The 12,197-nt window shown below is 37.4% G+C and overlaps 1 protein-coding gene across 3 annotated transcripts in view; it reads left to right on the plus strand.

Annotated features, from left to right (window-relative positions):
* EIF2AK2 (eukaryotic translation initiation factor 2 alpha kinase 2) overlaps nucleotides 1-11,592 on the plus strand; it is a 34,192-nt gene extending 22,600 nt beyond the window's left edge. For 2 of the 3 annotated variants that reach the window (XM_029232136.1, XM_029232138.1), the window contains exons 13-17: nucleotides 2,596-2,724; nucleotides 7,449-7,553; nucleotides 8,615-8,668; nucleotides 8,746-8,880; nucleotides 10,333-10,766. In XM_029232136.1, the coding sequence (XP_029087969.1) occupies nucleotides 2,596-2,724; nucleotides 7,449-7,553; nucleotides 8,615-8,668; nucleotides 8,746-8,868 (411 nt within the window). In that variant the 3' untranslated portion in view covers nucleotides 8,869-8,880; nucleotides 10,333-10,766. Of the gene's footprint in view, nucleotides 1-2,595; nucleotides 2,725-7,448; nucleotides 7,554-8,614; nucleotides 8,669-8,745; nucleotides 8,881-10,332; nucleotides 10,767-11,524 lie in introns of those variants that run through there. The other variant, XM_029232137.1, reaches the window with a different exon arrangement.
* The last annotated feature ends 605 nt before the right edge of the window (nucleotides 11,593-12,197 follow it).

Here is a 12,197-nt window from a genome sequence, read left to right on the forward strand (position 1 = left end):
AGCCTTTCCCAGTCACTCTGGATCAGACAGAAGCACCTTGTCTATGTGGACCTTGACTCTCTGCTTACCCCACCTGTCTAAAACAGCCGGGAATGAGAAACAAAGCAAAAAGTTCCTTGAGAAAAATAAGCAACCATGTACATAGTTGTTTGTTTGGCCTAGGTAGAAAAAGATGGCCATTACGAGGTATTGCATCCTTGGCCTGCCCAGGGGCTGGATGTCTGATGCCTTCAAGTAGGAGTCTACCTTGTTCCAGTATCTTTTTTTAACAGTATCTGAAGGTGTTCTTTGAAGTTGGAATGATATAATGACTCTGTTCAAAAGGTTACATTTAGAATGGCTATACCTACACTTCGAAATAAATCGTAGAGTTAAATAAGAAATTAAACACAATTATCTATCTATACAATCATTTGCAAATAAATTATCTACTTACACAGTCATTTCCTCTACTCAGCAGTTTGAGTGTTACCTCCCAGACCCTTGTCAGGATGAGTTAGTGAAATTCTGATCGGTGCTCCCTTCTCCCACCACCTGGTCTGCCAGTTCCCTCCTGTATTCGGCACTGCTTGTGCTCCGTGTCGGGGAGTGATCTTTTCTTGTGTCTGCAGAGAATGTTTGCTCTATGTCGGCAGGTGCTCAAAGGTCAAACTTTAACACTACTGAGCCTTCTTTCATCTTCTGCAACTTCCTAGCTTCACTGCTACAGTTACTGTTTTCTCATATCTGAGAGAAGATATGAACAAAGGTGTGCACCTTATTTTGTGATGCTTTGCAAAATACCTGCTCCTGGTGGCTTTGCCAGAGAACGGTCTTTACCCAAGAAAGCCCCTATTCTATAAAGTCGACCAGCATTTACCTTAAGAACCAGACCAAAAATACTGGTGATGGACACAGAGGTTTGTGGAGTAAGGGCTTAGGGCCTGAGGAGTTCAGTCCCCCAATCGGCCCAGGCCCCTCGGTCAGCCTCAGCCCTTATTCCTGTACCTCCTGGATAAAGTTTGCTCCTCTTTTTTTTTTTTGGCCACACCTTGCGGCTTGTGGGATCTTAGTTCCCCGACGAGGGATCTAAACTGGGCCCCCTGCAGTGGAAGCTCAGAGTCATAACCACTGAACCACCAGGGAATTCCCAGTTGGCACCCTTTTTTTTCGCACCCTTTTTTATGTTCTACCATCCGACATTTTGCCTAGTCATACCATAACTGATTAGACAAAATGTGATCATGTTTTTTTCTTTTTAATGAACTATAAACAAGCAATCTAATATTTTTATTAGACAGTCCCATCCAGCTTATATATTTAGACAGTTTCGTAAATGCAACCTCCTATTTCTCAGAGCCAGGCTGTAGCCTTGTGTGGGACCAGCAGTTGTACTTGCAAACCCAACATCTTCCTACACTGTAACTTGAATACAGCAGAGGCACGTTTTCTCTCTACATCCCCACACGTCTACAGGTTTCCATCCGTGTTACTGGTGGTAGGTTCCAATCTAACCATTAATTGTTCTAATCTAACTGCTGATTTCTGCATGGGCTTTTTCAGGCTGGTTCTTCGAAGCTGCTCTTTCAACCTGCTTGGGCTTATGGTCTCTTCTCTTTCAGTTTCTTTACTAGGCCCTCTCCTAAGTGTTGTCTCCTTGAGTCTGTGTGTGTGTGTGGATAGCCCAACATTGCATTGAAAGTAGCTTTCTCAAGAATGGCAAAATATTAATTTCCTCATCAACAACCTTCATGTTTTCATGGTCTTTAGAATATTGGTCAATACCTTCTACAAAGTTGTGGAATTGTCATTCGGTTCTTCCATTCCTTTTTTTTTTTTCAATCTGCTTAAAGAATTACGTGGAAAAAAAAGTATTTCAGTGCTAGTCATCAGCTTCCAGTTAACTTGATATGCCTTCAAAGATAGAGGGCGAGCCTGCATACTGTTCTCCATAGTGGCTGTATCAATTCAAAGATATTAAAAAAAAAAAAAAAAGATGGGCTACGTTTGTGAAGAAGTTGTCAGACGCCTGGAGAAAGAGACGTAAAGGAAGGCTCCCGGGGAAATTCTGCATATGATATTCTGCAGCATTATTGGGAATGGACTCATTCTGAGAATCTCAAAATTAGAAAGGATCTTAAGGGTGTCTACTTCAATCCCCATCAAATCCTGGACTCATATTTGCAACGTTTCCACCAAGTGGGCGTCCAGCCCTGTCTTGAATACTTCGTAGGATGGGGAACTCTCTAACTCCCATTCTTTGGACCACACGATTAGTATATCAGGATATATTAAGGCAAATCTTGTGGTTGTTTTCATCCTCTAGTCCTGGATCTGTCCCCTGGGACCAGGCAGAGTGAATCCACCTTCCACTTATCTTAAGATATTTGAAGGCAGCTATGCCCCAAGCCTTCTCTGCTCTCAGCCAAAAAATCCTTACTTCCTCAGCTAGCATTTTAAAGACTGATAATAATAAATTTCCTGTTTTGGGCTTACCTATGTAAGAGTAAATGCCTTATAAGTAAATATAAAAATAGCTGTTACTAAATATGATTTGGATGTGTGATAAAAGTCTTATCAAATTGGTACTTACAAGTTAAAATTTTTTTTCTGTAGCCAGGTAATATATTTTTAGTAGGTATGAATCAAATAAAGATTGGAGACTTTGGACTTGTAACATACCTGAAAAATGATGACGCACGGACAAGTAAACAGGGAACTAGGCGATACATGAGCCCAGAACAGGTGAGGTCCCCTTCCTTTCTATTGATATATATTTTATCTCTTTCATTTTTTTAACTATAAAAATAATAGGCACCTCTCATAAAATTAAAACAGTACAGAAGTAAATAGAATAAAAATGGAAAGCTTTCCTTACCCTTCCTTTCTACTCTTCTCACTAGAGTTTGTGGTTTATCCTTTTAGATCATTTTCTTTGGGTTATAAAAAATATACAGATAAAAATACATATTACAGAGACTTTTTACATAAAAACATACATAAATACATTTTACAAGATACTATAATGTTATTTTGTGACTTAATTTTTTTTTACTCAACAGTGTATCATAATCTTTCCATAGCTGTACAAATAGATTTGACACATTTTTTTATTTTATTTTATTTTTTTTTTGCGGTACGTGGGCCTCTCATTGTTGTGGCCTCTCCCGTTGTGGAGCACAGGCTCCGGACATGTAGGCTCAGCGGCCATGGCTCACGGGCCCAGCCGCTCTGCGGCATGTGGGATCTTCCCGGACCGGGGCATGAACCCGTGTCCCCTTCATTGGCAGGCAGACTCTCAACCACTGCGCCACCAGGGAAGCCCTTGACACATTATTTTTAACAAGTGTATTGTATGCCAAAGTATAGATATACCGGCACGCATTTAACTATTGCCTTATTGATGGGCATTTATTTAGATTGTTTCCAACTTTTTACATTTATAGACATGTTAACGTGTCTTCCTCCTTATCTTTGAGTCTAAAAACAAATATTTCGATGATAATCAATGATAGATTCTTTGAATTGAAATTGCTGACTAGAATGACAGGTGCAGTTCAAAGTTGATACATACTATTAATGCATATATGTGGAACCTGGAAAAATGGTACAGGTGAACCGGTTTGTAGGGCAGAAATAGAGACACCGATGTCCATACAAACATATGGACACCAAGGGGGGAAAGTGGCCAGGGGTGGGATGAACTGGGAGATTGGGATTGACGTGTATATACTAATATGTATAAAATAGATAACTAATAAGAACCTGCTGTATAAAAAATAGATAAAATACAAAAATTCAAAAAAAATTGATACATGCTGTGAAATTGTCATTCAAAAAAAGTGACTCTAGTATGTTCTCCTACTAATGTGTACGAGAATTCTGCCTCCTCCCTCACACTGTCAGTCGGACTATGGAATTATCAGACTGCAGTTTTGGTCACTGAGATGAATGAGGTGTAGCTTGATCTTTTTCTTTTTTTTGGCTGCGTTGGGTCTTCTTTGCTGCACGCGGGCTTTCTCTAGTTGCGGTGAGCAGGGGCTACTCTTCGTTGCGGTGCACGGGCTTCTCATCGCGGTGGCTTCTCATTGCGGAGCATGGGCTCTAGGTGCGTGGGATTCAGTAGTTGTGACACACGGGCTCTGTAGTTGTGGCTCACGGGCTCTAGAGCTCAGGCTCAGTAGTTGTGGTGCATGGGCTTAGTTGCTCCGCGGCATGTGGGAATCTTCCTGGACCAGGGATCAAACCTGTGTCCCCTACATTGGCAGGCAGATTCTTAACCACTGCGCCACCAGGGAAGTCCCTCAATACTTTCTTTATGGCTTCTGGGTTAATCATTTTTATTTTGGAGGTCCTTCCTACCACAAGATTGTAAAAATATTTCGTGTTTTTATTGATACTTTAGCTGAATTAATTTTTGTGTATATATGAAGGAGTATAACTTGATTTTCCCCATGTGGGTATGAAACTGCCCCATCACCATATATCAAATAGTTAATGATCTAAAATATTCTTTTAAGGAAAATTTGTAGAGACAAAAAGTAGAACAGAGGTTACCAGGGGTTGAGGGGAGAGAGGAATGGGAAGTTGTTGTTTAATGGGTACATTTTCCGTTTGTGATGAAAAAATTTCTGGAGATAGATAGTGGTGATGATTATGCAACATTGTGAAGGCACTTAATCACTAAATTGTACAAATGGAAATGGTTAAAACGGTAAATTTTATATATATATATTTAACACAATATAAATATGCTATTTTATCATATATGAAATTCCCACACACTTATGGATCTGTTTCTGGACTCTGTTCTGTCCAGTTGATTTATTTAATGTTCTTCCTCTTTAATATCATCCTGTTTAATTATTATAGCATTATAAAATGTTTTATATTTTAGCATTATAGAATTATTATAGCATTATATAATGTCCTGATAGATATCAGGACATTATTCTTCAATTAAAAAATGTTCTACCTTAAGCTTATACAGTACTGTAGGTCAATTATATCTCTATGAAACTGGAAGAAACAAATGTTCTTAGTGTTCACATTTACTATTCCAAATAAACTGTAGAATCAGTTTGTCATGTTCCACAACTGGTGCTGATGTTTTGATAGCAATTGCATTATATTTAAGGATTCAATTGAGGGGAATTGACATCTTTATATATTTGAGACTTCTTCTCCAAGAAGTCTCCAAGAAATTGGTATATTTCTCCCAATTATTCAAATCCTCCTCAGTCAGCTTTTGCCAGGCTATGCTATGGTAACAAATGACACTCATTTCCTAGTGGCATACACAACACCAAAGGTTTATTTCTTGCTCATGTGGTGTGATGGCTGCAGTCTTGGCCCAGTTTTGCCCCACGTGTCTTCTTCATTCTAGAACCCAGGCTGAAGGAAGAACCCTATCTGAGTATTTCTGTCCTCACTGCAGAAAGCAGCGTCAGAACCTTGTGATGGCTTTTAAGATTCTGCTCCTCAGTGGCATACATCACTGAAAGTCATTGCCCAGAGCAAATTGGCCAGCTCAAGACAAACACATGGTGGGGAAGTGTCATGCTCTCTCTGGGAGGCCAGTGCACAGTTGGGAGCAATAATATATTCTACCTCAAGGCCACTTTTATATTCTTCAATGAAAACATTCAATGAAAATTTGTTTTTTCTTTATGAATATTGTTCATATTTTTAAAGCTTTTCCCTGGATATGTATCATGTTTTGCTATTAAAATGGGATTCCTTGTATCTTATTGGTTATTAGTGAGGCTGCTGATTTTTAAAATATATTTATTTTTAATTGTGGTAAAATACACATAAAATTTACCATCTTTACCAGTTTTAAGTGTGCAGTTCTGGGGCATTAAGTACCTTCACACTGTTGTGCCACCGTTACCACCATCCATCCACAGAACTTTTCATGTTGCCAAACTGAAACTCTGGACCCATTGAATAGCTCTCCATTCCCCTCTTTCCCAGCCCCAGGCAACCACCATTCTACTTTCTCTATGAATTTGGATACTCTAAGGACCTCTTATAAGTGGAATCACACAGTGTTGGTCCTTTTGTGACTAACTTGTTTCACTCGGCATAATATCCTCAAGATTCATCTATGTTGTAGCATATGTCAGAATTTCCTTCTTTTAAGGCTGAATAATATTCCATTATATGGATATATCAAATTATGTTAATCTGTCACATCGATGGATATTAGGGTTGCTTCTACCTTTTAGCTACTTTGAGTATCGCTGTATTGCTGCTATGAATATGGTTGTACAGCTATCAATTCGTGAACGTTTGGTTTATATATAGACTCATTACTCTAGTAGGTGGGGCTTTTTTGTTTTGTTTGTTTTTTTGGTTGATTGCTTACTGTCTGTTTTCATCTTTTGGGGTTGTTTGTCCTATTTTTTTTTTTTATAAATGCCCTTTAAAGATGATTTTTTACTGAAAGGTAATATATCTTTCAAAATACCCCTACTATTTTGTCATCTAAGAAAAAATACAATGAGCCATCTGATGGTTTGAGAGTCTAGAATGAAGAAGGAACACACCTCTTCCTTTGGGGACCATTCAGCATAAAAACATAAGTTTTTTGCAAAGTGTGAAGGTAGAAGACAGTAGGGGACTAACAGCTCCCTTTTAACTCCCACTCTCTAAAATATCTCCTGCATCCTATATTGTCACATTTTATTGAGGAATAATTTATACACCATAAAATGCACAGATCTTAAATGTACTTTTTTTTTTTAGTTTTGACAAAGACATAGACCTGTGAAACCTACAAGCCTATGAAAATGTAGAACATTTTCCTCACCCTAGAGTATTCCCCTAGACCCCTTTCCAGTCAGTCACTCCTCTCCACTGCCCAGAGGCAACCAGTGCTCTGATTTCTTTCACCATAGATTAGTTTTCCCTGTCCTTGAGCTTCATAAGAATGGAATCATATAGTATGTACTCTTTTGTATTTGATTATTTCACTCCAGGTAATGCCTGTTGGAGAACCTCTAGTTGTTGCTCATATCAGCAGATTATTCTTTTTTGTGGCTGAATACTATTCTGTTGTATGAATATACCACAATTTGTTCATCCATTTTTCTGTTGATGGACATTTGGATTGCTTCCAGTTGTGGAATATTATGAATAAATCTGCTATGAACATTTGCATACAGCTGATTTACTGGGCACGATTTTAACTGCTTCACCTGCTCGTCTCATCTAACCTTGTAGTTAAGCTATGAGGTTAAAACTATTGTTACCTCCATTTTATGGTTGAGATTATTCCCACATTGATGGTGATTCAACTATTTAGTGACAGAGGTTTGAACCTGGGCAGTCAGACTCCACACATCTTGCTAATAAACATACATTGTTGTGTGATACATTTTGGTCAGATAACTTTTTTGGCTTTAGAAGGCATGGATGTTTATATCAGATGAGTCACAAATGTAAATATACTTTGGTTTCTTCAGATTTCTTGTATGGAAGACTATGGAAATGAAGTGGACATCTTTGCTCTGGGGCTAATTCTTGCAGAACTTCTTCACATATGTTCCACTATGTCAGAAACAGTGAAGGTAAATAATCTCACAGAAAGAATTAAGCAACAAATATTGGCCGTCATGTCCAAAGTGCTGTTGCAGACAGTTATTGCCTCCACGTGAGGATGGGCTGGAACATATTAGTGCTGACTGAAAATGAAATATGAATTTTTATCCCTTTCATGTTTGGGCAACCAGTATTTTTTGTTAAAGATCAAAAACTTTGGTCTTCTTTGGAAGGTGTGTACATCTCATAAAACTGTAGCTGTTTCTTCCTAATTGAGTCACTCTGTAAAATTGTTTTGATTGCCTGCTTTGCATAAGACCCTGTGCTATGTGCTCCAAGGATTATGAAAATAAATAAGCCTTGTTCTCAAGGAGCTTATATTCTAGGAGGAAAGGTAACATAAGACAATGCTGTAAATGTTTTAGGAGAAGGCGTGAGGTCTAATGGAAACAGCTAGGAGGGAGGTCTTGCCAGCTGTAGGGATTTAGGTTTCATGGAGACATTTAAATTGAGCTCTGAAGGACTGGTTGACTTCTAATAATCCAGATTGGAAAGAAGGCCATGTGAAGACAGGAATGTGAAAAGTGTGTTTGGGAATAGCTGGCCGGTGTAATTTTTATTGGAGTATATCAGTCAAGGAAGTAGTGGTTGATGGTACTGGAAAGATATATTGGGGCTAAATTGAGGCAAGAATATGGACTTTCTTGTGGAGGCAGCAGGGAGCCACTGAAGCCTGCATGCAACTGGATATCCTAGTCTGAAGCTCAGTAAAAGGGACTCACCTGGATTCGACAGCCTTCTTCTCTGTAAAACAGGAATAATAAAAATACCTATTGCATAGGGTTCCAAAAAGGATGAAGGGAGATAATTCATGTGATGCTCTTAACACTTCAACATGCTGTAATGTTCAGGATGGTTATAATATGGGGTGGGTGGAGGAGAGGATTCCTGCTTGCTTCTTGGCTAAAGAGATTTTCCAAAGATCTAGAAACATCCCAGATTTAGGGTATCCCCAGCTTTAGTGCTTCCTAAGTTTGTTTTTTCTCCAAAGTGAATAATTTCCTAATGAATATATATGTTTAATTTTTAGCTTTTTGAAGATCTAAGGGATGGCACCTTCTCAGTTGTATTTGACAACAAAGAAGTAAGCACTTAAAAATAATCGGAATTTTATTTATTCAATGTTTTATTTCCTAGTATTGACTCTTACTATCATTACAGAAAAATCTTCTACAGAAATTACTCTCAAATGATCCCAAGAGACGACCTAACACATTGGAAATACTGAAGACTTTGAAGGAGTGGAATAATATTGCAGAGAAAAAGAAATGGAATACATGTTAGATACTTTAAAAAGTATCCTTTTTCTCATACTCCATTTTCCTATAACTGTCTAAAGTCTGCTTGGGAATATTAATGGTATTTATCTTCTATTTTCCTTTCTCCCTTAATTTTTTGCCACATTTGCAGAAAGGTTTGCATTTTTTCTTACTTCAAAAACATTCTTATATTTGCCTTCCCCTCGCTCATCTCCTTATTATGAAGATGGGGGAAAAAATGCCTCAAATTTTCTTTTTAATACCAATTAGTTAATCAATTAATGGATGACTATTTATTAAATACCTGCTGTTTCTAGGCCAAAAAGATATAAGATCTATCTCTGTCCAAAATAGCTAACAATCCAGCTGGAGAAATATGGTAACCATGAAAAGATAAGTATAATCACTTTGGAAAGCAATTTGGTATCATCTAGCAAAGTTACATGTATATTGCCATTCCTGAAAAGCCATCGGTTCCATTGCTACATACATGTGCACAGGAATGTTCATAGAAATGCCGTTTATTATAGTCAAAGGAACAGGAAACAACGCTAATGTGCACCAGAAGAAGAATGGATACATAAATTGTATTCACACACTGGAATACTATATAGTGTTTTATAGTGAAAATGAAGGAATTACAGCTAAATGCACTAACATGCCACATCTCTCAGGAACATAATATTAAGCAAACAAAGCAGATTGCAGAAAATACTGTATAAAGTTCAAGAACATGCTATGTGAAATGTGTGCTTAGGTATTCAAACAAATGTGGTAAAACAATAAAGGGAAGGAAAGGATTGAGAACTATTATTAGATTCTGATAGTGATTGGCTCTGAGGAGGGATGGGAGTGATGTGATTGGAGAAACGGACTTCCGAGGTAACAGTTAACTTTCTTTTCTTACACTGGCTGTTGAGTCCACTAGTGTTTACTGCATAATTATTCTATTTCTCTTAAATACATTTTGTACCTATTATAACAGACACTTTAAAGAGATGATAACTATGCTGTAAGACAGTAGCTGAGCATAGAAAACAATCAGTCTGGAGGGGTGAGATCACCCTATGCTGAGGACCCATGGCACAGGGCTTAGAAGTGACACTCCAGTGAGACTTCCAAGTATGTGAAGGATTTAGATGAATAGAGAGGAGAACATTTGGGCAGTATGGGCAAGGGGCATGGCATGCGTTCTGGAAAAGATAGATTTGAGGAACATTGGGTATACTAGTTTGTTTCCCTGAATTGCTGTAGGGAATGCCGGAAAATAATATGAGCTGTATATTGGAAGAACCTGAGGGTTCCTTTAAGCTTTATAGCATCCAACTACCGTTCTAGAATTGTCGTATAATTTTACAATTTTTAAAATGAGCCAAATTTAGGCTTAGCAGAAAAATCATAGTAATAGATAATATTTTTGTGAAGGCTTATAGCAATTTCTAAAAAGTGTTACTAAAAGCATTTAATATGGTCTTTAACTCCCATGCAGTATTTGATTAAGGCAAGGTTCATCAATGGATACTAAAATTATTGGTTGAAAAGGCGTTGGGAAACAGGAGCCTCAAAAGGATTTAAATATAGTCCGACAGATGATATTACAAAGGGGAAAATGTATCTTTAAAATGGAAAGCTCTTATCACCACAATAATAAAGTAATTAAATTTAGCATCACCGAAAGTGGAAGAACCTAACATCATGACCCTCCTGATGTGATGTAAGAATTATACACTATCACCTATTTAGTTTACTTGCCCAAAGTGTTTAACTGGAATTTAATCATGAGGAAATGATTAGACAAATCCTGAAAGAAGTCATTTGATAAGGTAATTAACTTGGATTTCTCAAAAAGTCAGAATCATGAAAAAAAAAAAGTAGGGGAATTCTTCTAAATACAGAAAGACTAGAAACATAAAATGACCAAATGCAATGACCAAATGCAATGCTTGAATCTTGATTGTATACTGGATATAAGAAAAAAAAGAAAAACCCAGAAAATAGCTATAAAAGACATTTTTCAGGTAGTTGAGAACATTTGAATATAGACTGCATATTAAATGATGTTATAGAATAATTGATAATTTTCTTAGGTGTGATGATATTATGGTCATGCCAGAAAATGTCTTATTCCTAGGCAATGCATGCAGAAATACTTAGGGGTGAAGTGGCATGACATATGCAACTTCCAAATGTTCAGCAAAAATCAATGATAATACATATATATATATATAAAGATAGTACATATATATATAGAAAGAGAGAGAGGAAATGTGGCAAAATGTTAACAATTGAAAAATTGATAAATCTAGGTGGACAATATAGAAGTGTTTCTTGTATTATTCTTGGAGCTTTTCTGTAGGTTTGAAATTTTTCTGGGTGGAGAGAAATCTTTTTTAAGAAACTAATATTATCTGGATTTGATGAATAAGGCTAAACTCAGAAGAAAAACCCATGAATGTGGCAAATTAGTGTGAATGTGGCCTTATTTTTACCTTCTTTCATTTTTAAAATTTAAGTATAGTTGATTTGCATTATTATATTAGTTTCAAGTGTACAACATAGTGATTGAATACTTTTATATATCCTTCTCTCACTTTAATATTTCTACTACTATGAAGTAAATAAAGCATCCCTTGATGCTTTTATTTATTTGAGTATATATTTTCTCAGCCTCAAAACTATAGTAAATAAAAAGTATCCTCAGGCTTCCCTGGTGGCGCAGTGGTTAAGAATCCACGTGACAATGCAGGGGACACGGGTTCAAGCCCTGGTCCGGGAAGATCCCACATGCTGTGGAGCAAGTAAGCCCGTGCACCACAACTACTGAGCCTGTGCTCTAGAGCCTGTGCGCCACAACTACTGAGCCCGCGTGCCACAACTACTGAAGCCCACGTGCCTAGAGCCCAAGTTCCTCAACAAGAGAAGCCACCACAATGAGAAGCCCATGCACCGCAATGAAGAGTATCCCCCGCTCGCTACAACTAGAGAAAGCCTGCACACAGCAACAAAGACCCAACGCGGCCAAAATTAAATAAATTTAAAAAAAAAAGTATCCTCTTATCAGAGGAGGAGAGGGGCAAAGGCCAGGGACCTTATTTGCTAATTAAAACATACATACATGCAGAGATTTTGAAGAGCTATTGTGACCTAGCTGCTTCACTAGAAACAGAACTTCTAGGAAATTTTTATTACTAACCACACATATATTTTTAATTAAATGTGCACATATTTAACAAGTACATATATATGTACCTTACTCAGCATGTATGTTGTGTTAGGTATATTTAGTATAAATACACATATACATATATATATATATATATATATATACACATATATAAGTGTGTGTGTTTGTGT

The sequence above is a fragment of the Monodon monoceros genome, unplaced genomic scaffold, assembly GCF_005190385.1.
Source record: "Monodon monoceros isolate NGI ecotype Baffin Bay Population unplaced genomic scaffold, NGI_Narwhal_1 Super_Scaffold_19, whole genome shotgun sequence".
Taxonomy (NCBI): Eukaryota; Metazoa; Chordata; class Mammalia; order Artiodactyla; family Monodontidae; genus Monodon; species Monodon monoceros.